This window comes from Ambystoma mexicanum, chromosome 6p (assembly GCF_040938575.1).
Source record: "Ambystoma mexicanum isolate Mex_15411 chromosome 6p, UKY_AmexF1_1, whole genome shotgun sequence".
Classification (NCBI taxonomy): domain Eukaryota; kingdom Metazoa; phylum Chordata; class Amphibia; order Caudata; family Ambystomatidae; genus Ambystoma; species Ambystoma mexicanum.
In genome coordinates, this window is record NC_090935.1 from 21,293,785 (window position 1) to 21,319,043 (window position 25,259).

Consider the following 25,259-nt stretch of genomic DNA (forward strand, 5'->3'; position numbering starts at 1 on the left):
GGCATAGTTCAAACAGTTCCAAAACCCAGGAATAACTTTCTGGGGAATGTTCATAGGCTTTTTACAACAGAGTCCGCTTACCTTGTGGCAATCCTGTCCCCAACCTTCTTGGCTAGCGTAGAACTTTTACCTCAAAGATTCCCGATGCTGCATAGATTCACATTTCCAAATGCATGATCACTCCGATTCCTTGGATAAAGTTTCTATGTATGTTTTTTGACACTGTGTATTTGTTTTACTTGCTCTGTTTCATTTTCTCTCTTCACCTCAACGTTTGGGATCACGGCTGACTTCATCCAGCCTTCCACTCGATCTTGTTACTTCACAAGACTTCATTTCCCAACTCCCCTTCTCTGGGAGTTTCCCTTCGCATTTCGCAGAGACTTTCGATAAGGCAATGTCTCTCCTGCCGAACCACTCTGTTACTTTGCAACAATCAAACCATTGACACTTTATCTTCTTGCATCTGTCTTTAGACGCGCAACTTTATTTGTCGGTCCCATCGTGAGAATGTTACAAACCGTGTTCTCCCTCCTTTGCATTTGAGAACTCACCGATTGTCTTTGCTTAGTTGTTTAATTAGGCCAGGGCCTCCAGCGCCGGCCTTGCTCCTCCACAACTCCTTCATTCACCCAGGAGGGGATTTTACTTTGTCTAGGCCGGGGTCTCCAGAGACAGCCTTGCTCCTCCCCAACTCTGTTGTTCACCCGGGAGGAAAACGGGTAGCCTTCTGATCCTGCCTCTCTCGCAGACAACAGCCTTGTGGCGGGAGAACAAGCACAGTTCAATTTTGTGGTGGGAGGGGGGCTAAAAGGCTTTCTGGGAGCCCTGGACCCTACCATCTACAACGCTCTCTTCCTAAATACTTCCTAAATTCTAGAGTCCTCTGCTTGGCCTCCTCCAACTCTCTGCTGGTGAGCTGCCTTTCCAAACAAAGATTTAGGGGTAGATCCTTATCCTCTGCAGGTGCCTCCCTCTGGGACAGCCTCCCTGCCTCTCCCCATCTTGAGGCAGACCTCCTTAAGTTCCGGAAACTCCTCAAAACCTTCCTCTTCTCTTCCTCTCTCCCCCGCTAACCTGCTTTCTCTTCTCTCCTGCCTCCCTCCTCCTTTCTCTTCCCCAACTTGCTCAGTTTGCTGTCTGGTCGCCTGGTGCACCTCCAGAGCCTCACAGGTCCCATGATCCCCCACCAGTCCTGCACTTACCTCCGGGCCTCTGCACTCTGCTTAGCACTACTGCACTCAGAATATGTTCCATGAGAGGGGCAACATCTCTGTACTTAACCCAGGCCCCTGCTGGACTGGGTGCACTTGTCCCTCCTCCCCACCCTTGCACTTCTGTCTGCGCACTTGGACAACCTTGAATGTACGCTTTCATGTGATGATATCCCTGTCGCCATACAAAAATCGCGCCTTTTTTTGCTGCAATATTACCATATGGAACCTGCGGGGGACACCCCCACAACCCCACATTTTGAAAGGGACCCCGATCCAATTTACCCCATATACTGTCCCCATAATATACCCCATATATTGTCCCCATAAATAATGTCGCCTATGCCGTTTCCCAGCATGTATGGCGACATTATTTATGGGGATAATATTACCTGATACCGACTGTACTAGGCCTAGCAAGTTTGTCTGTCCTGTCCTCCCTCTGCTCCCCTCCCTAGCTTGGTTGTGCCTGAAATACTTGTACATAGGCGCATTAGTGATGACCAGCCACCAATCAATCTGAATGTAGCCAGGCCTAGTAGGGTAGTGTATTGTTCTGTATGTTGTCCCCCACCCTCCCACCACTCTTTGACATGCAAATGCATGTCGTTTGGCATAGTACGGTAGTTTGCTTGTATACTCTTTTACTTCTCCCATTTCCCCCTCCTCCCCACCCCCGTTTGTCTCATTCCTTCCTGTCATGCACTAGCACTAGTAGAAATGCCTCTGGCATTGTATGCTAGTTATTTTTGTTAGATCATTCGGAAACTTAAGAATGAGGACTGTATTCCCTTGTTCCTTTTCCACCTTGAAGCGCTTTTGAAGAACTTCACCTGTGTATAAGCGCTTCACAAATAAACAATTACAAGTCTCCACACTTCGCCTCCACCTTATCAGGTCTTGCCGGAAGCTCTTCCTCTGCTCCCCACCAGCCTCTCCACCAGTCAGTCCTGCAATCCTGGGCTCAAAAGGGTCTGGGCCCCTGATCTCTGGCTCCCCTCCGTGTCACGCCTTCTTCTCCTGGCGTTCAGACTGTCAGATTTTAGGGATCCCCCTGGCAGCCTCCCTCCCTGTATCTGTGCTGTGTCTTGTTCACCGTTCTCCCTGAGTGCTTGGAATTTAGGTTGGGATCCTCTGCTGGACTCATCCTTGCAGCCTCCCTGTATCTGTGCTGTGTCTTGTTCACCGTTCTCCCTGAGTGCTTGGAATTTAGGTCGGGATCCTCTGCTGGACTCATCCTTGCAGCCTCCCTGTATCTGTGCTGTGTCTTGTTCGCCGTTCTCCCTGAGTGCATAGAATTTAGGTTGGGATCCTCTGCTGGACTCATCCTTGCAACCTCCCTGTATCTGTGCTGTGTCTTGTTCACCGTTCTCCCTGAGTGCTTGGAATTTAGGTTGGGATCCTCTGCTGGACTCATCCTTGCAGCCTCCCTGTATCTGTGCTGTGTCTTGTTCGCCGTTCTCCCTGAGTGCATAGAATTTAGGTTGGGATCCTCTGCTGGACTCATCCTTGCAGCCTCCCTGTATCTGTGCTGTGTCTTGTTCACCGTTCTCCCTGAGTGCTTGGAATTTAGGTCGGGATCCTCTGCTGGTCTCAGCCTTGCAGTCTCCCTGTAACTGTGCTATGTCTTGTTCACCGTCCTCCCGGCGTCGGGATCCCCTGCTGGACTCACCCTTGCAGCCTCCCTGTATCCGTGCCATGTTTTGTTCTCCCTGAGTCGGGATCCTCTGCTGGACTCAGCCTTGCAGCCTCCCTGTATCTGTGTGATGTCTTGTTTGCCGCTCAGCCCTGAGTGCTTGGAATTTAGGTTGGAATCCCCTGCTGGTCTCACCCTTGCAGCCTCCATGTATCTGTGCTATGTCTTGTTCGCTGTTCTCGCTGAGTGCTTGGAATTTGGGTTGGGATCCTCTGCCGGACTCACCCTTGCAGCCTCCCTGTATCTGTGTGATCTCTTGTTCGCCGCTCTACCTGAGTGCTTGGAATGTGGGTCGGGATCCTCTGCTGGACTCAGCCTTGCAGCCTCCATGTATCTGTGCTATGTCTTGTTCGCCGTTCTCCTTGAGTCGGGATCCTCTGCTGGTCTCAGCCTTGCAGCCTCCCTCCTGGCTTCCCAAGAGCAACTGCCTTCCCTTCTCTTGGAGGCTCCTTTTAAGCACCTGTGGGATGTTAATGTGCTGCAGGTGTGGGGTCAGGGTTTGGCCTGCCGGACCCGGCCTGTCCTCATTAACCGTACAACCTGTTGCCAGAAAGGGAGAGTCTGTCTTCTATGCTTTAGTGTGCTTTTCGCTGGTAATCTTCACCCCTGCAAGTTGCCTCTTCTTCGTAGTAGTATTGTTCATAATTGGGGAGTGCAACATGGAATGGCTCTGTTCATATATTCTAAAGGTGGAGTAGGTGTGATGTTTTTTATAGAGGATTAAGAGATTGTGGGAGTTGTCGTTTTTCTCAGGGATGAGGGACAACTATATATGTTTTTGTCAGGGTGAAGGGAGCAGACGTATCGTTGTGGCTGAATGGGCTTTTGGCAATACTATCCTATAATGACTGAGGGGATGTTGGGTAGGAATGTATTGGAATGGGGGGTTACCATGTCTAACCCAAAGGCGTTCCTCCCACAGTCTCCATGGGTCCCCTTCCCAGGTGATCCTCCCTCGCTTGTCCGCCCCAAGGGTTGGGATCCAAGAGCGATGGCCCGCCCCTGGCCACCTGAGTCGGGGATCGCCAGGAATAGCATGGGAGAAAGGCATCAGCTTTCTCGCAGCTCTCATTGCTCCCTTTCAACGACACTGCTCCTTGACATTGTTTGTGCGATTATGCCTCGCTCTGGGGTTTGCCATCATCTGTGCTCACTGCCATCTTGCCCGCTCCAGCTCCACTGTCATCTGTGCTCTCTGATTATTCCCTTTCAGCGACCCTGCTTGGTGACATTGTTTGCACAGTTTGTTGTCCTACCTGCTTTGTCATGCTCTGTGCTGTCTTTCGTACTCTGTGTGATCCAGGGTTCTCAGAGCTATTCACCATCATCTTCGATCCGAATCTAATTTACATTCATGTTGCCTTCTCTTTTGCAGGCCTTTTTGAGACCCTTCCAGGTAGAATACAGTGTGAGATGCTCCTAAAGGCCACAGAACAGTGCTTCAATACACTGGAACGAGCAGAGATGCTTTTACTGCTCCTGAGACGATTTCCTGAGACTGTTGTGCAGCATGGTGTAAGTGGATACTGCGACTCTGTAAGGAAGAAAGTCCACGTTTGACTCCTGTTTTAGTGCCCTCCACCTTTTGCTTGTTCTAATGGTGTTGTGACTTTTATCCCCAGTGAAACCTAGCCAGGTCTCATTGGGGACGCGATTCTTCTAGGCATGCAGCCTTTTGGGCCCCTGTGGACTCAAAAAGTTGAGGCGTGTAAAGACAGTTTTTCGGAAGTCCAACTAAGGGCTTAGTAAAACTATACTTCGAATGGATTGTGTCCTCCCACGTATTCCTCATCTTGGATATATCCTTACCTTATGCTTTGCTGCTTCGGAAAAAATATTCTCTCCACCAGAGGGTGCTTTGCTCGAGGCTGCGGCGTCGGTGTCGGCGGTATCCCTCGAGCGTCGACGTCATCCGCAGTATAAATGGCTCGAGCTGCGCCCATTGGCCTCAGTTCCGTTTTTCCGATAGCTTTCGCTTCTCATCAAGAAAACGGCGCTTCAGTTCACGAAAATCTCTTCGTCATCCAACCCTTACACGCCTAAAACTAGCTTAAAAAAATGTCTGAAATGCGGGAAGAAGATGTTGTTAACAGATCCCCATCGAAATTGGCTCTGGTGCCTCGGTCCCGACCACCGGATAGACTAGTACGGTTCCTGTCAGGCGATGAACAATATGATTTTCAAATCCATGTCCTCCATTTATGAGGAAAGACCCTCGGAGGAGTATGTTTCACCGGCTGGTGTAACGTTTGGAAGAAGGGAAGTTCCTGAGGAGTTGGTTGACCCTCAATCAAGGATGGTAGACTTGTATGAGTGTTTACAGTCAGCAAGTGGACTGGACACATCTCCAGAATATGAATTTGAAAAGCCTGACCCTGCTGATCATGCAGATGCAGGGTACAGAAGATTAATGAGCAGAGTGACAGAATTTATGGGATGGAACACAAATTCCCCCTCTTATCAAGAGGATGATATGACAGACATCCTTTCGGGGGGACCTCAAAAGGACCCCATACTACCTTTTCACGTAGCTTTACAAAGGAAAGTGGCCACTGCATGGGAAAACCCTGAGTCAGCTCCAGCAGTAAATAAAAATTCACATCTTAATACAGGCCTTGTTTTTCAGACCCGGAATATTTAAGGAAACATCCATCACCTGAAAGTCTAGTGGTTCAGGCGGCCACGTCAACTAGGAATGCAGCATATACCCTACAATTCCCCCAGACAGGGATGATAAATAAATTGACGCATTGTCCCATAAGATTTTTTTCTTCGGGTAGCATGGCATTGAAATCTACAAATGTAACTTGCACCCTTGCAAGATTTACATACACCCTGTGGGACTGTATGACAGCGGCAGCTGAGCGTATCCCTGATGGTGAGGAACGGGAAGGTTTCCTAGCCCTAGTAAGGGATGGGAAGGAGGCTATGGAGGAATGCCTCCAATCAGGTCTGGACACTGCTGACCGTATCAGTAGGTCCATGGTGTCTAGTACTGTGCTACGCAGATTTGCGTGGCTGAGAAAGTCAGGTTTTGCACCGGATGTGCAAGCCAGACTTCTCAATATGCCATTGGACAGCTTGATGTTGTTCGGCAGCAAGACGGATGAGAAGCTGCAGACCTCTAAAGCGGCAGCAAAGTCGCGTAGTGCCGCAATACGACAACCTCAACAACGTCCCTACACAGGCTAATTTTCCTGGAGGGGTCGTTCCTTTCGTTTTTATTCCTCATTTGGAAAAGGAAGGGGACAGGCCAGTCAAAGAGGACAAAGGAAATTTCCTCGGGGGTGAGGAAAAGGTACTAGATCTGCCCCAGCAGCGGCAACTGCCCATCAGCCGCAGCTGCCACAAAGCCACTCTGAGGGTTTGACCCACAAAACCCTGGTGGGAGGCAGGATCTCTCAGCATCTGGAAGAATGGCGGGGCATTACTTCAGATGCTTGGGCACTGGAAACAGTATCCCAAGGTTAACTGCCTTCCCTTTCAGAGGAAACCTCAGAATCAGCCTGCGGGATACAACTCTGCCAAAATTCCAGACCCGCTCCTGTAGTAGGGAATCTTAACCCTGCTAGAGAAAGGTGCAATAGAACATGTACCTGTAGCACAGAGGAACAAGGGTTGGTATTCCCCTTACTTTCGAATCCCAAAAGAGGACGGAGGATTGAGACCCATCTTGGATTTAAGAAACTTAAAGTTTCTCAGGAAGGACAAGTTCAAGATGCTTACCCTTTCTCAGATCCTTCAGGCTCTCCAACTCCAAGATTGGTTGGTATCATTGGATCTTCAGGACGCTTACTTTCATGTGCCAATCCATCGCAAGCACAGAAAGTACCTGAGGTTCGCGATTCTCACTATCAGTTTCGCGTTCTGCCATTCGAGTTGACCTCCGCCCCAAGAATTTTCACCAAGCTGATGGCGGTAGTGGCAGCGATTCTCAGGAGAGGGGGAATTCACCTTTACCCTTTTCTGGATGATTGGCTAATCAGGGCACGTTCTCCCAAACAACCCCAGGAACATCTAAGCAAGACCTGCCACTTTCTACCCAGACTGGGCTTCTCTCTGAATTTCAAGAAGTCAAATATGATACCATCACAGAAACCCCAATTTATCGGAGCAGTCCTGGACAATTCCTCGGGCAAAGCCTCGCCTCCTGAAGTGAGAACTCACCACATTCTGCAGATGGTAACAAAGTTCCAGAATGCCCAGCATCTGCCGACCTTTGATTTTCTAAGGTTGCTCAGTTTTATGGCATCCTGCATTATTCTGGTGCCAGAGGCCAGATTGAGGATGAGATCCCTACAGTGGGCCTTCAGGACTCAATGGTCCCAATTTTCAGGGGAAATGCCAGATCATTTGCAAGTCCCGACCAGAGATGGTGGGCTTGCAACAAACATAGCCTCAAGGGAGAATCTTTTTTGGCAACCATGGCCGGAGATAATGATAGTGACAGACGCCTCACTCACAGGGTGGGGAGCCCACACCAACGATTTGATTATCAGCGGTCGTTGGTCTCCAGAGGAGTCCAAACTACACATCAACCTACTTGAGTTGAGGGCAATCAGACTGCCTCTGAAGGCCTTTCTGCCCTCAGTACGGGGAAAGAATGTCCTAATAATGACGGACAACACGTTGGCCATGGACTACCTCAACAAAAGAGGAGATGTAGGATCACTACCACTGTGCAGAGAGGCAATTCGGCTCTGGTTCTGGGCAATACAGGAAGGAATCTCTCTGATGGCAATTCATCTAGCCGCAGAGCGGAACACCGTGGCGGACACCCTGGGCAGGCAGTCCACAGTCTCCCACGAGTAGGAGCTAGCTCAGGAAGTCTTTCAAGAGATCTTCACCCTTTGGGGAACCCCCTCAAGTTGATCTGTTCGCAACCAGGATCAACCGAAAGTGCGATCGGTACTGCTCAAGGGAATTTCCCCCAAGAGGAGCTCTAGGAGACGCGTTTGCGTTGGACTGGGAGTTTCCACTCCTGTATGCGTTTCCTCCAGTCCCCTTGATTCCTCAAGTAATCAGGAGGTAAAGAAAGTTCAGGAAAACCATGATCCTTATTGCCCTGGATTGTTCCAGGAGAACGTGGTACTCGGACCTTCTGGACATGTCCATCTGCCCTCCAATATGTCTTCCACAAAGAGAGGACCTACTCTCGCGAGAGGAAGGTCGGGTTCTGCATCCAGAGGTCAAGAGACTCAACCTTCATGCATGGCTTCTGAGAGGCTGAGATACAAGGATTGGGACCTTCCGGATGACGTAATAGAGATTTTGCTTTCGGACAGAAGTCTAACAACTAAATCTTTGTACCGGTGTCGTTGGAACAAGTTCAGTAACTGGTGCAGGGATAAGAATGTGGACCATTTTCAATGTAATATTCCTACAATATTATCTTTACTTTTACATTTGGCCAATTTGGGGCTCCAAGTTGGCACGATAAAAGGTTATTTGGCCGCGCTCTTCAGAGGAGAAATCATATTTCAATATACCCTTAGTTATACAATTCTTAACAGGATTTACTAATGTGTTTCCTCCAATACCCTTTCAAGTACCTGTGTGGGATTTAAATTTAGTGTTGAAATTCCTCACCTGTATTCCATTTGAGCCCATGCATTTTTGCTTGCTAAGACTTCTTACTCTAAAAACAATACCGCTAGTGGCAATTACTTCAGCCCGCCTCCTCACGCAAGTAAGGAGGAAGAACGATTATACAGATTGGACCCAAAGAGGGCTCTTAGTTTTTAGATATCGTAATTGGCTAAAATTCGTCAGTGTGACTAGCTTTTTGTGGGATATACTGGCCGTAAATTAGGGCTAGCAGTGACAAAACCAACATTTTTTAGCTATAACTGAATGTTATAGATTGGCTGGGAAAGCTCCTTCAGGTGGGCTGAGAGCTCATTCAACCAGGGGCATGGTGACTTCAACAACTAAGAGAGGTGTCCCGGTACAAGATATTTGCGCAGCAGCCACCTGGTCATCCGTGCACACATTTGGAAACCACTACTCCCTAGATTCGACTTCTTCACAGGGAGGTCTCTTTGTAAAATCAGTACTTTGTACTGTACATGATTAATATTTCTGGTACTCCCTCCCCCAGTTCAGACGGCTTTGGGAGCCTATTTAAGATGAGGAATACGTGAGAGGACACAATCCATTATAAAAAACTAGTTACTTACCAACTGTAACGTTTTTTCGACTGGATGTTCCTCCCACGTATTCCTCTTCGACCCTCCCGGCCTACCCCACAGTACAGTTTGTATTTTTAAGTTCCTTTTTAGAGCTTTTGGTCAAAGGGACACGTCTTATCTACTAATTATTGACTACAATATACAAAAAACAGAACTGAGGCCAATGGGCGCGGGCCGAGCCATTTATACAGCAGATGACGTCGATGTTCGACGGATACCTCCGAGGGTCACCGGCTACGCAGCCTCGAGCAGAGTGCCCACTGGTAGAGAGAAACATTTTTTCCGAAGCAACAAAGCTACAGATAAGGATATATCTAAAATGAGGAATACGTGGGAGGAACATCCAGTCGAACGTAACAATGGGTAAGTGACTGGTTCATCTGAGACAGTACAAGGCTCCACTCTTAAGTATAAGGCTGTACCACTTAAATATGCGGTAGCGTAAACCGAGCAGCTAGACTTACCTTAGGAGGGAAAGAGGGCTGTAGGAAGGTAAAATGAATTTATAGTATACCAAGGGTTCAACAGAAACACTTTGAACCAGAAGTATTACAAAAAAAAGATTTATTATAAATACAGTAGGTAAGTACTTTGTCATAGTTGATAGTGCGCGGTACAAATATCCTTTAACAATAACATTAACATTAACATAGTCGTAAGAACAACACAATGCTTGAAGGTACACAGACCAAGCATAAACCTTCTTCAGAATACCTAACAGTGTTTCTAGGGAAGTCCGACCTTATCAAACCCTTTAGTATAGGCCACACCTATTCATGGGCAGTAAAACCATAACTTACTTTTAGATTACTTTGCAGTAGGTCAAAGGTAGTAGACCCTGCAGTCATGGAGTTGCACTCAGTTAAGGAATCGCATAGTAAATCAAGCTGCAAGTATACTTTTCTGAATAGTGGAACACTCATTCAAGGAACAGTAGAAACCTATAACCACATTCAGGATTACACACAGTTATACTAGGTGAGTAAGACGGGTAAGTGTAATATACAATTATAGTAGCTTTTCAGCTCGGTGGAACACAGACTAAGGTAAGCAATAACTTTCTACACAAATTTAGGATTGCACCAGGCAGACCAAGGTCAGCTATACCTACAGGACACTTTTTAAGAATGGCGCACAGCTATTCTAGGCAGTTAAAAAAAAAAAAACGAAGGCAGACTTATTCTAGACAGGCGAACAGCAAGTCGGGGGAAGCCAGACCCAGTTGGGGCACTCATACATTTATATCCTAACGGGTATAGTAAAGTGAAGCCAACAGCATTACTTTTGGGAAAGAGGCACAACCAATTCACAGGTGTGTAGAATAACCTTATATATACTTTTCAGAATGGCAAAACGCATTAAAAGTAAGTAAGATTTGCGCTGTGCCCTTTGGTCGCGAATAGACCTCACCTGATTTGTGTTGTGCCTTACGTTCGCTAATAGACCTCACTTGATTTGTGTTGTGCCTTACCTGTAGTTACTACTGCACCCTTGCTAACAACCTATGAACCTCACTGCCCCCATCATCAGAGCCAAGCCACCTACAATGGCCACATTTAGAGGCGCCACTCTTAACTATGGCTACCCTCCTCCCGTTGCTCCGCGCCCACACAACCACACCACTTTACCCAGACCTACTATCTCCAATAGAATGGATAAACAGATTTGCCCGCCCACCTTCACCATGCATACCCTGTCCCACACCCCTTAGGAATACAAGACTAGGTTCCCGCCTTGTTGTACCCACTACCACATGCCTGAACGCAGCCCCACTGACCATGACTAGAAACGATAGACTCAGCTATCCTACTAATCTTGTCACAAAGCTCACTAGAATACTCACCAATCAGACTACGAACCCCAAGCAGCCTACCTCACTCTCACCTAGTCACAACCCTACTATACCGCACTCGCCACCTCACTCGAAAACTAACCCTCCACAGACCTCTATCAAGGGAGCCCTCATCAACGCTCGCTCATTGGTTGCCCACGCTACTGATATTGCCGACATTATTTCCACTAACCACCTAGACTTTATCGCCATCACGGAGACGTGGCTCCATCCAGCAGCCGGTCCCACAATAGCTCTAGCCACTCCAGACAACTACAACATCATCCGAGCTGACAGGAAAGATGGAATAGGCGGAGGTATAGCAATTATTGAAAAATCCACCCTAAACATCAGAGAAGTAACCAGCACAACCCTACCTTCTGCCGAACTTCTATCCGTCAAACTCCCATTATCTGACACACAAACCATCCTGCTCCATATTATATACAGACCCCCAGGAACCCTGTCCACCTTTGAAGAGGATATCTCTCTCCTACTCACCACCAATTTGAAACCGAAATCCCAAATCATCATTCTGGGAGATTTCAACTTGGGACTCAATGACCCCAATGACAACCAAGCCACTTCCCTTAATGACACGATTACTCATCTAGGCTTCACCCAACACATTAATCAACCTACACATACAAAAGGAAGATCCTTGGATTGGCTGGCAGATGCCAATTGCAACCTCTCACTGACTGACATCACTCCCTGTGCTTGGACTGACCATCATCTTATTACCTTCTCTTTACCTAGATCCTTACCATCTACCACACGACCTACAAAGTTACCTCAAATAATTTCCAGAAACAACCGCAACATCACTATAGAGAACCTCAAACCTTTTCTCGCGCCTATCAGTAAAGCTAATGTACCCTCGCAAAAAAACAACCCAGCAGCCATAGTAGACCTATATAACAATACTTTAGAACTAGCCCTCAACCAGATAGCTCCTCTCAAACAACGAAAAGCCAAACCTATTGTCCACTCCAACAAATGGTTCTCAGCAGAATTAAAAGCTCTCCGTAATATTAAAAGAACTGCAGAAACTAGCTGGAGAAAAGCCCCTTCTCTCTCCACTAAAGACAAATTTGCTTCAGCTGCCTCCACCTACAAAACCGCCATCTTAAATGCTAAGAAAGAGACCTACAACCTGAGAATACAAAATGCCAAATCTGGCACCAAAGAACTCTTCGCTATACTAAGAGAACTTGAATCACCACTGCCCCCTACAGAGGACTGCATCAAAGACAAGGCTTGGTGTAACAATATCCAGCTCGCCCTCGCTAACAAAATTGCCCTCCTACAAACCAAGATAGAAGCAAAAAAAGCTAGCATTGCCTTCAAGCAGAACCCCAGCAGCAAAACTAACTACACTACCCCTATCTGCCCATCTTTCCACTTCTCACCAGTCACAGAAGAGGAAGTAATCAAGATAATCGCCAGCCTCAAACCATCCAACTGCAAAGGTGACATTTGCCCAGCATCCGTCATCAAAGATGGTGCTAATGAATTAGCCCCTCTCATCACCATGACGCCAAAGACAAGGGCAAACTGGCCATCTTGCTCTTGTTGGATCTCTCTGCTGCCTTTGATCTGGTTGACCACCAGATCCTCACTCAACACCTCTCCTCGGCTGCTGCATTCTCTCAGAATGCCACTAAGTGGATCCAGTCATTCCTGTCTGACAGGACGACTAGAGTCTTCGCCCCCACGGCGGCTGCGGACCCTATCCCAATCACATGTGGAGTGCCGCAAGGCTCCTGCATTTCTCCCACACTTTACAACATCTTCACGAAGCTCCTATTTGACCGTCTTGACGATCTGGGTGTCAGCTACACTAATTATGCAGATGACACCCAGGTCCTCATCACGCTCACTGGCAGCTATGAAGAAGATGCTGCAAAGCTTAATGATATCTATTTAGAAATCCAAGCCTGGATGGCCACACACAGTCTTTGCCTTAACAACGATAAGACAGAATTGCTTATCGTAGGCTCCCAGGCTCGCCTGAACAAACTGGACCAAAGGTACCAATCCTTTACCATTGATGGCAACATCATAAAAGTCTCCAAAGAGGTTAAAACATTAGGTGTATACCTCGATTCTACCCTATCATTAAAGAAACAAATAAACTCTACCATCTCAGCTACCTCATACACCAATAAATTGATCAATGCCTGTAGGCCTTTCCTCTCCACCTCTAGCTGCCTCACCCTATCTAGAGCGCTGATATTGTCTAAATTAGTCTATTGCAACACACTCTACTTAGGCACTACCACTAAAAATTTGAACAGACTTCAGATCCTGCAAAATAATGCACTAAGATGTGCCCTCAACCTCCCGCGCAAGGCGCACATATCCACGGTTAGAAAAGAAGTCCACTGGCTCCCGATCCGTGACAGAATTAAGCTAAGAACACTGGTCATCACCCACAAGTGCCTATCACATACTGCCCCACGATACCTTTCTGACAAATTCGCTAGACACTGCCCCACTAGACCCACCAGAACACCTTACCTACACCAACTAAAGATCCCTAATTATAACCTAAAAACAGCAGGGGGCTCCAGTTTTCCAGTGCTTGCAGCACAATGTTGGAACACCCTCCCCACTACAATTAGATCTGAAGCCGCATTCTGGCCATTCAGAGCCATGGTAAAATCATGGCTACTAGCCTAAACAGCCAGACTCTCACCGACATGACTAGCTAGCCGCTGCTCTCTACCTGTAGTAATGTTTACTCCACCTACAGCCTATTCAGGACCAACCTGTAACCCGGTCCACTTTAGCCACTGTAACTTTTTTTCTTTTTTGCATATTCTCTGTACATACTTTTCTTGGTATATTCTACTCTTGTATGTAAACATTCAGAGCCTGGACTAATGTACGTTCTGTCTGTTGTACTATGATGCTCGTGTAACGATATGTAACTCTGCTGTACACATGATTATGCGCCCAGTTACCTGAGGGTTCGGATGCGCTTTATAAATAAACAAACTAAATTAAACTAAACTAAGAACTTTTGTAACTGCTGTGAAAAACCTCAAGGTTTTTCCTTTTCCACTCCCAGGGGATCATCTAAACAGGTTGCCTGGCGAGGGCCATCGCCTTTGGATCCCGACCCTGGGCGCGGACAAGCGAGGGAGGATCACCTGCGGGAGGGTCCCTTGGGATTGGTAAGGGATTACCTGGGGGTGAGACATGGTATCCCACTTTTTCCATTACCCTCTGCCCGACATTCCTTCTGCCTGCATGGGCTACTGTCCCATCCAGTTCCCCCATCCCCATTTCCAACATGTGCTGAGAGGAGCAAGAAGCAAATGAGAGCAGTGCAGATTACTCATAGGAGTAACGGAAGGGGAAACCTATCATAGAACCAACTACCATTTCTATGAACGTCCCTCTAATAAGGCCCAGGCATTTAGCTACACTGTCAAACACCTTAATCTAATTGAGAACTGAACCAAGTACAAAAGGTGGAGCCCAAACTCATGAAGGGCGAATGAGCAGGAGTGTGAGGACGAGAAGCCAGGAAGGCAAAGGTGAGCCAAGGACAACGAACCATATGGCAGACAGCTGAGCAGGGGCTAGTGAGAGACCAGCTTATGAGAGCGGGATGCCGAGACGCTGACAGGCTGCAGAATGAAGCAGGAGAAAGCGTGGTGAGGGAGCCATATCTCCAAGAAGCCAAAAGGGTTTCTCAAAGGAAGCTGCAAAGCTGGTCAATCACTTCGAAATCATGTGCCAATCGATAGCGCGTTTCCCTGGGACAGCAAGGCAGCTCAGGAAGGTCTGAGGGGCAGGTGGGAGAGACCCTAACCTCGGATAAAATAACTGTGAAGGTTGGGCCGAGGAAATTATAACCGGGGAGTTCAAAGTAATGAGAGAGCCCGGTTCGGTGAAGAAGCAAATGGTTACTAAGTTGCAAGCAGCAGTATAGGTAAGAAGTGAGACACGTTGAAAGCTTTGATTGTTTGAACTGTGATGAAACAAAGTAATAGAGTTGTCCTGTGGAATCGTGCATGTTGGGGACAGTTCTCAGAAATGTGCTAATTCCTCTCTACTTTAGAGACCCCCTAACTCTTTTGCTGGACTCTAGAACATTTTCATTTTTACCTGGAGAGAGTGAGACCCCTTTTTCCCTACTCTCTCATGTATTTTAATGTCATTGTAATTTTGTTTCTTTTGGCATGTGGAGTCTGACAAACTCCATAGGCATCTTTTTGCATCGTCACCCAGCACCTTCAGTGCAGTGGCAAATGGAAGTCTTTCAGATTTCCCAAAGGTTTAAAAACCTTTCTCTTGGACAAATACTGTTTCAAAGAGCAGTGAAGTGAAATTGGCTTTACTCACATTGTAACTCTCTAGACCCAGCACACACTATCCTATCATAGAGTGCTGGAGGGGATACTTAGTAGTCCCTTGACTAGCTTCTCATGTAACATTTTTTATGTGACCCTTTGCACAACTAATGGCTAGTGGCTGTGGTTACTTGCTGAGAGCAGAACTGTTCGCAAGACGGTCGAGAGCACTGCTGATCCCTGAGCCGCGTGTCCCCAGCTCCAGAGCTGGGGGGACACAGAAGTCTCCAATACACCGCAGGCAGCAGCAGGAAGGTGCGGAAAAGGCAGGCGCTGCTCGCCGGAGCTCCCGACGTGCGAGAGAGGGGATGGAGAGGAACACGGAAGCACCTGGAGGAGCGGCGTCCACCGGTTAGTGACCGAGATGGAACACTCATGCCGGGGCGCTACATGGGGCTTGGTGTGGGCCAAGAAAGATGCTGATCGAGTGATACCCTGTAATGAATGGGTCTGGAGACTGAATGGACAATATTGAAAATCGAACAAGCTGCAAAGTGCTTAATGTGTTATCGAATACCGAACTAATGAAAAGCTATGCAAAATATATGAAAATACTACACAAGTAGAAAGTGATGTGCATTTATGAACGAAGTAAAAACCAGTTAAAAGCATTTAGGCGCAATGTGAAAGTACAAGCCAAGTGAAAGCCCGTTATATGAGTGAAAAAAGTGAAAGGCAAATGATGAGCACTATTAGTGTGAAAGCAGGGTGGTGACATGGAATGAAAAACCACAAAGTGAGTTGTGTGAACGTCACATAGGAGACACAGAAGTACAAATGGACTAATGACACAGGTGCAGAGGTGAAGCCTGTGTTGGCAAGAAAGTCCAGTGAGAATTAATGAACGTGAACGGAGGATAGTCCAGGGGCAACACACTGGTCTTGGAAGCAAGACTACGCAGAGCAACAGAGGTTCGAATCCTGGATCCGTGCTTAAAAACCGAACTCCGATACGGTATTGGGCACGTTATAGAAAATCAATTAAAATACAAAATAAAATGAAAGTACCAAGGGTTATCAGTTGCATGACCTATGATGTTTGGACCGACAAATGCGCCTAGACCGAGTAACCCTTACTTGGCGTGAACCAAGGAAAGTCAAGAGACTGAAGCTGTTTTGCCTAACAAGTGTTAAAGTGACAAAAGAGAAAAGCAAACAAAGTAAATGTTAGGTAAGATTTTCACAGAACTGGTAAATCTTCCTGACCTGGGTCAACCCCAGAACATTTTAACTGCCATGGGTTCCCCTCCACCCCCAAAGTGCCACCCCCCCCCCCAGTGCCAAGGCCTTTTTTGGTGATTTCGGTATTTCACCATTCAGAGCCTTCTAACATTTTCTCCTTCATTAAAGTCCCAAGGACGAGCTATCTCCTCCTTGGCACTGGGGAGGTAATCCCAAGGACGAGATACCTCGTCCTTGGCACTTAAGGGGTTAAGGTCCCTTTTTCTAACGCGGCCCAGCTACCGACGCTCGACTCGGGTTTCGTAACCCTCGCGCAAGCTGTAACAGTCTCAGGTTTATTGTTTACAACAGCGCGTGTGCACTGTAACTTTCAAACAACTGTACAATTGTAAATGAACTCTTTTTGCGCTATTCTTTTAACGGGCATTCAAACAATTATGTTGGTCGACTTTGCTGACCTTTAGCAACTATTTACAACTCTGAGCATTTTCATGCAATTCCTTGATAGCTAATTAAGCAAGCTTCTGATCTTTACACAGTCTTCACAGAAGTCACTTATCTGAATTTCTCTTTGGCACTTTCTTGAAGCGTTTCTTCATTTGGATGTGATTTTTCTTTGCTTTAGTTTCTTTCTAGACTGGAACTCCTGTAATCACTCTCAATAGGATCTTGAATGAAAGGCAGTTTATAACCTCTCCAGAGGTTCCAAACTGCATCACAATGGTCTTTAGCCAATTAGTACCCGGCGAGAAACTATCAGAATGCAACAAGCATTCTGATTGGCTCTCGCCGGGTCCTTACCCGGCCGAGAATCCTTCGATTCTCGGCCGGGATTCCAGCCGCCTTGTCCTCGGAGGGGGCGTGGCACCCATCAGCCAATGAGGAGGCTCGAAGCGGGGCCATCCGTGCTCCGAGCCTCCCCGTGGCTGAGAGGCTACCTTCATCCCTGCCGGGGACTCGGGATGAAGCTTTTTCTTTTTTTTTTTTTCCCTTCCTTCCTCCCTCCCTCCCTCCCCCCTCCCCCACTTAACTTTTTGCTCCTGCGTTCCCGCTGGGTAACGATAGCAGGCTCCAGCAGCGTGGAGACTCGGAGCGGGCCATCCCCGCTCCGCACCTCCACACAGCTGGAGGCTTCCACCGTCCCCCAGCGGGGACGCAGGTACTTTTTTATTTATTTTTTTTTTCCCCTTCCGCCCTCCCAACCCCACTTACCTTCTGCTTCTTTTTTTCTTTTATTTTCGGGAGCGGATGCGCTGGGAACACTTGTGTTCCCAGCGCGTCCGCTCCCGATGGCCACCATGGAAAGGGAAAACAGACTCCGTTTTCCCTTTCCATGGCGGCGGCCATTTTCTTGGTCTTTTTTTTTTTTCTGTTCTGAAACACTGTAGTGTTTCGGGCCAGAAAAAAATGCTTTTAGTGCCCCGCTCACGCACATAATGCGGGCCGGGGTACTAATAGCAATATGACCCTCGCGGCGGGGGCATTGCCGACTCAGGTACAACTCGGGTATAACTATGGGCCCCGGGGCATTACCTGAGTCGGCAATGCCCCTGCTGCTCGGGTCATATTGCTTAATTAATGTTGAGCAGAAGCTCACCATCTTGAACTGCGACAAAGGCAGCTGGCTAACATTATGATCAAATACAATGAACGCACCCTAAAACACAACCCAAAACTACACTACTAATGCCAATGGGACTCGGGGAACTGACACATACTTTGGTATGAAATCAATAGGTAGTGGGAGAGGGGAAACTGGAGTGGGGGCAATACTTGGCTTCTCCTCCTCACTCCCACCTCTGGGCGATTCATCGACCACTCTCACTTCATCCTTTGCATCCACTTTTACTTTATCCTTTGCATCCAGACATCCTGGTCTGAAGAAATGCTTCTTTTGGGGTCCATATCTCTATGACTCTCTTCATGCATCTTGCTGTTTTCACATGCTCATCTTTGTTTCACGTCATCAATTGGCTTTGTCACCCCCGCAACCCCTGGACCCATTATACCATTTAAGGGGAGTAAGGGACACCCCTACAATCCCCGCTCCCCTTAAATGGTATAATGGGGCACACCTCTACCGGGTCAAACCACAGCATTTTTACAGCGATTTTTAATTTTTTTTTAAATTTTTTTTTTTTTTTTTTTTTTTTTTTTTTTACCACAACATTTTTGCTGATATTTTATTACCTGACCCGATACCCTTATTTCTTCATCTGTCAAGTCTTTGGGCTTGCATCCTGCCTCAACATCGATCATGATTTTCATCCCTATGGCTTTCTTGGCTGTCTTCTTGCATTTTGAGATTATCTTGATCACACAAAATCCTAGTAATATCATCACTAACAGGGCTCCAGGAAATTTGAAAGCATCCGCCATCCATTGAACATGAGAACAGTGTTCCAAACCAACTGTCCTCGCCAATGTCTTCATCTATCATCTGATTCTGAAGTTTTGTCAGCATGCCTATAGCATTTGTCAAGGTTCCATTCTCATCATCATGAGAAAGTATAAATGTGCAACATGATTCTCCAATTTTTGCACAACCACCTCCATCCATAGCTATGATCATGTCTAGGCTAGGATATATCTGTTCTGAAGTGTCATTAGTCTTATTTCTCTCAATTCTTCTCTGATTGCATTGAATCCTTTTATGGTCGTGTCGATCGTCTGCAGTAACTGCCATCCGGTTATCTGCAACCATTTAGTATATGCTCAAACCTGAATCCTTGGCATGAAGATCAAGGTGAACACTGAAGACGTCTGACTGAACTGTCTATGCTCATATGGGATAGCATCGAAAGCTTCTATTGATTTTGCAGAGAAGTAATTCTCCCTCTCCGTTCTCTCCACAATCTCCAAAGATCTCTTCTTTTCTCAGGTGAGTATCTGCTTTTGGGAAGTTGTCAATGCTCAAATTACTTTTTGGAATCCCCAACGCTGGAACATGGACATTCACCAATGTGCATATGCCTCCCCAATTCTTAGGTAATCTCATGTATGCCTTGGATCCACAAGCCCAATAGTGATCCATGATGGTTGCCAGACATTTGGTCGAAAAAAATTGGTCGACCAGACAAATGGTCGAACCAATTTGGTCGAAAACCAAATGGTCGAATTTTTTATTTTTTTTATTTTAACCTTTTTTTTTTTTGGGGGGGTCCCCCCCAACCCCCTTTTTTTCTCTAAACACCCCTTTTTTAACTAAACGAAAACCCGAAAAATAAATATATAAATAAAAAAAAAATTCGACCATTTGGTTTTCGACCAAATTGCAGTCGACCAGTTTTTTTTCGACGAGTTGACTGGACACCATCCATGATCACTGCAGTACCATGCATCATTCCTGGAGCATAAAAGATTTGGCCACAATTTTGATTCTCTCCCATTTTTCTCGTGCCATTGTTTCTAAAGCATCATTTTGAGCTCCCCAATGCTACTATCTGCAAGGCTCCTCCTCTGTCTTCGACCCATGTCAGCAATTTAGCAATCTTCTCCCGCAGTGGCTTGCATAGTACTTGAACATTCCAGACAGTTGATTCGGGGCGATCATACACCATCCAAGCTCTGCAGATAACTACGCCTTCTTCCCATTCATTTGGTATTGGCACTGATCCCCAAATCTGCATCTGGCCTCTGTACTCCAATGCTGAATGCTTTCTTCAGATTTTCCTGTAACATCAAGCTTCTTGTACACTTCCCATCTCATTCCTGCTCCTTTCACTCCTGGTTTCTTGTATCTGATCACATGATTCTCTGTGTGTTCTGTCTCTCGTCTTTGAATTTTGCATATAACCGTCTTCCTCTGGATCTGTCCATTCAGTAGCCCATTTGATGTATGCATCTCGACCCATAAACTGACCTCTAATCTTGCACATTGCCACATGTGACTAACAGTGTGCTGTCTGGACATCTATTTCAATAGCTATGAAGAGTTTTGACTTTCCCATGCTGTAAGGCAGAAGTGCACATACAAAGCATTCCTCATCTGAAGTTTTCCTTCCAACTTCTTTCATGTGTTGGGTGCTGTCCAGGTAATCATTTAGTTCAAAGTCATCTTCTCGTGTGCCTCTTCTGGCTCTTACTCTGTGACATGCTTGTGGAAGCTCGTTAAAGTGCTTCTGTATAGCTTCTTCCTGCTGGAGGATTCTTAGGCACATCCATCAATGGGTGGGATGCACTAGCTGGTACCCCTTGTGTATCTGAAAGTTCATCTTTCCTCATTTGGTCAGCAGCCCAATTAGGCATGAACATGTCTTAAAATTTCTTCATGTGTCCTTCTTTTGGGCATTGTTTTGGGATCCCTTGTCACTAGACCAAGTGTACTTGTACTCATTATTTGCGTAGGTGCAACTTTTGTCAACCTCTTGTCTTGTTTGCTTTGCCGACCCTGTCTCCGGCATTACACACACATCACTTGTTTTAGCAAATGCGTTTATCATTGCTTACCACATCCATTTCAAGCTCAGTCACTCTATCATTCTTTCTTGGAACAGGAATAACTATATAGGGGCTGGGCAATCTTGTAGGTATTATCGGGGTAATTCATAGAATTCAGCGCACAAGTGGCGCACGCGGCTTGCGCACAGTGTGCGCGTACGAATCTGTGCGCCAGCCGCGTGAGCTAAAATCCATTTCCGCGCACAGCGTATTCATGGATTTTAGCTACCAAAACCAGCCGTGGCGCAGCGACCCTGCAGCAGCCCCAGTTACGCCCCCAAGAACGCCCCTCGCGCAAGGAAAAGCCATCAAAATCCTCAATCCAGCGGAAAGGGCTGCGCTAACCCTGTACCAGTATACAGGGCTGCCACACAGCAAGCGGGGAATGTGTATTACTGGGGTTCGCGGGAAGTTTCATACGCGATCGGAGCGTGGTATATGTGTTTCGGCTGTGGGCGGGAAGTTTCACAAGCAATCGGCGTGGGGTACGTGCAATTCTGGGGTGCGCGGGAATTTCACATGCGATAGGCCAAGTGCGAGTGGGGTGCGTGTATTCCTGGGGTGCACAGGAGGTTTCACATGCGATCGGAGCGGGGTACGTGTAATTCGTGGGTGCACGGGAAGTTTCACACGCGATTGTCCCTGTGCGAGTGGGGTACGTGTATTCCTGGGGTGTGCAGGAGGTTTCACACGCAATCGGAGCGGGGTACGTGCAAATCGGGGGTACGCGGGAAGTTTCACACGCAATTGGCCCTGTGCGAGTGGGGTACGTGTATTACTGGGGTTTGCGGGAAGTTTCACACGCGATTGGCCCTGTGCGAGTGGGGTACGTGTATTCCTGGGGTGCGCGGGAATTTTCACACGCGATTTTGCTGTCAGAGCGGGGTACGTGAATTTCGGGGGTGCGCGGGGACTCCTACCCGTGAATTGGCAGTGTGGGTCCTCCCAGGTGTTCCCTCTACACCCTCCATGGCCCCTGCAAGCAGCCCACACCACAGGGGACTACCCTGCACCCCTGGTCATGTCCCGCAGGCAGCCCATCCACCATGGGCATGCCCCCCAGCCAAGCCACATGTCACCTTGCACTACTGATCACCAACTCATGTCCCCTTGCACCCCCACCTCCCAGCAGTGAGGGGCACCTGCCAGCAGGCCCCCACTCATGTCCCACTGCACCCCCACCCCCTAGCAGTAGGGGAACCTGCCAGCAGGCCCCCACTCATGTCCCCCAGCACCCTCACCCCTCAGCAGTCAGGGGCACCTGCCAGCAGGCCCCCACACATGTCCCCCAGCACCCCCAGCAGTCAGGGGAACCTGCCATCAGGCCCCCACTCATGTCCCCCAGCACCCTCACCCCTCAGCAGTCAGGGGCACCTGCCAGCAGGACCCCACTCATGTCCCACAGATGTCCCTCAGTACCCCCACCCCCCTGGCAGTGAGGGTCACCTGCCAGCAGGCCCCCACTCATGTCCCACTCATGTTCCACTGAACCCCCACCCCCCAGCACAGCAGTCAGGGGCACCTGCCAGCAGGCCCCCATTCATGTCTCACACATGTCCCCCAGCACCCCCACCCCCCAGCAGTCAGGGGCACCTGCCAGCAGGCCCCCACTCATGTCCCACACATGTCCCCCAGCACCCCCACCCTCCAGCAGTCAGGGTCACCTGCCAGCAGGCACCCACTCATGTCCCACACATGTCACCCAACACCCCCACCCCCCAGCAGTCAAGGGCACCTGCCAGCAGGCCCCCACACATGTCCCCCAGCACCCCCATCTACCAGCAGTCAGGGGCACCTGCCAGCAGGCCCCCACTCATGTCCCCCAGCACCCCCACCCCCCAGCAGTCAAGGGCACCTGCCAGCAGGCCCCCACTCATGTCCCCCAGCACCCCCATCTGTCGGGGGCACCTGCCATCAGGACCCCACTCATGTCCCACAGATGTCCCTCAGTACCCCCACCCCCTGGCAGTAAGGGTCACCTGCCAGCAGGCCTCCACTCATGTCCCACACATGTCCCCCAGCACCCCCACCCCCAGCAGTGAGCGTCACCTGCCAACAGGCCCCCACTCATGTCCCCCAGGACCCCCACCCCCTAGCAGTCGGGGTCACCTGCCAGCAGGCCCCCACTCATGTCCCCCAGCACCCCCACCCCCCACCAGTCAGGGGCACCTACCTGCAGGCCCCCACTCATGTCCCACACATGTCATCCAGCACCCCCACCCCCAGCAGTGAGGGCCACCTGCCAGCAGGCCCCCACTCATGTCCCACACATATCCCCCAGCACCCCCACCCCCCAGCAGTCAGGGGCACCTGCCAGCAGGCCCCCATTCATGTCCCACACATGTCCCCCAGCACCCCCACCCCCCAGCAGTCAGGGGCACCTGCTAGCAGGCCCCCACTCATGTCCCACACATGTCCCCAGCACCACTGCCCCCCATTGGTGAGGGTCACCTGCCAGCAGGCCCCCACTCATGTCCCATACATGTCCCCCAGGACCCCCACCCCCCAGCAGTCAGGGTCACCTGCCAGCAGGCACCCACTCATGTCCCACACATGTCATCCAACACCCCCACCCCCCAGCAGTCAAGGGCACCTGCCAGCAGGCCCCCACACATGTCCCCCAGCACCCCCATCCACCAGCAGTCAGGGGCACTTGCCAGCAGGCCCCCACTCATGTCCCCCAGCACCCCCACCCCCCAGCAGTCAAGGGCACCTGCCAGCAGGCCCCCACTCATGTCCCCCAGCACCCCCATCCATCAGGGGCACCTGCCATCAGGACCCCACTCATGTCCCACAGATGTCCCTCAGTACCCCCACCCCCTGGCAGTAAGGGTCACCTGCCAGCAGGCCCCCACTCATGTCCCACACATGCCCCCCAGCACCCCCACCCCCAGCAGTGAGCATCACCTGCCAACAGGCCCCCACTCATGTCCCCCAGGACCCCCACCCCCTAGCAGTCGGGGTCACCTGCCAGCAGGCCCCCACTCATGTCCCCCAAAACCCCCACCCCCCAGCAGTCAGGGGCACCTACCTGCAGGCCCCCACTCATGTCCCACACATGTCATCCAGCAGCCCCACCCCCAGCAGTCAGGGGCACCTGCCAGCAGGCCCCCACTCATGTCCCACACATATCCCCCAGCACCCCCACCCCCCAGCAGTGCGGGTCACCTGCCAGCAGGCTCCCACTCATGCCCCACACATGTCCCCCAGCACCCCCACCACCCCAGCAGTCAGGGGCACCTGCCAGCAGGCCCTCACTCATGTCCCCCAGCACCCCCACCCCCCAGCAGTCAGGGGCACCTGTCAGCAGACACCCACACATGTCCCCCAGCACCCCCACCCTCCATCAGTCAGGGGCACCAGCCAGCAGGCCCCACACATGTCCCCCAGCACCCCCATCCCCCAGCAGTCAGGGGCACCTGCCAGCAGGCCCCCACACATGTCCCCCAGCACCCCCACCCCCATCAGTCAGGGGAACCTGCCAGCAGGCCCCCACTCATGTCCCCCTGCCCCCACGTCATGACGATCCTCAATCATGGGCCTAATGGCCAGCCACATCACACCCCATGCCACCCAGCCCAAAGACCCAACCAAGTATTGCATCCACCCACATAGAAATGCCCATTACATGATACAACCCGAATGGCAAGAATGTAAATTAACACATGTTCGTCACACACACACACAATGGGTGCAAGTGAATGTGAAAACCCACATCATGGCATGCATGAAATCAATGAGAGAATACCACACACCGAAGTATGAAACAAAAATGTATTGAATCCAAAATGAATGTAATGAAAAGAAAACACACAATAATGTGAAGAAGAAATAAAACGCAGCATGTCCAGAAAATAATCAAAAATATGAAATCAGAATCCAAAGAAATCCAAATGAAAATGTGTCCAAAGTCTCAGTCCAACAAAGCAAATCCAAGGGAAAAAAATAAGTGAAATCCATTGCTCCATGGTGAAATGAAAAAAAAAAAAAAAATCCACTGTTCAACTATTTACAAATCACCAATCCAGGGTCCATGAAACCTACAAAAAACACTACCTAATAAAGAACAAAAACGTGGTGCATTGTCCAATCGCCCCAAAATAAACAAAAACAGAAAGGAAACCTAACACTATCTAACTATTTACAATGGCAGCGGGCTAGTCCGACGGCTCACTTATTGATGTCCAGGGCCAGGGCATCATCGAACTCCCGCTCAATGTCCTGGAGGCGGTCCTCTTCCATGGCCCCGAGGGTTCGCAGGGACGACGACATGTTCACCTCCAACTCCCTGCGAATTGCCTCGAGGCACTCGGCCCGCCTCGGGGCCCTGCGCATGGA

At 49.1% G+C, this 25,259-nt stretch overlaps 1 protein-coding gene across 3 annotated transcripts in view; it reads left to right on the plus strand.

The window, feature by feature from the left end:
- Positions 1 to 25,259, plus strand: part of INTS10 (integrator complex subunit 10) — a 372,357-nt gene that overhangs the window by 38,186 nt on the left and 308,912 nt on the right. For 2 of the 3 annotated variants that reach the window (XM_069626653.1, XM_069626654.1), the window contains exon 4: positions 4,286 to 4,425. In XM_069626653.1, coding sequence (XP_069482754.1) covers positions 4,286 to 4,425 — 140 coding nt within the window. Of the gene's footprint in view, positions 1 to 4,285; positions 4,426 to 25,259 lie in introns of those variants that run through there. The other variant, XM_069626655.1, reaches the window with a different exon arrangement.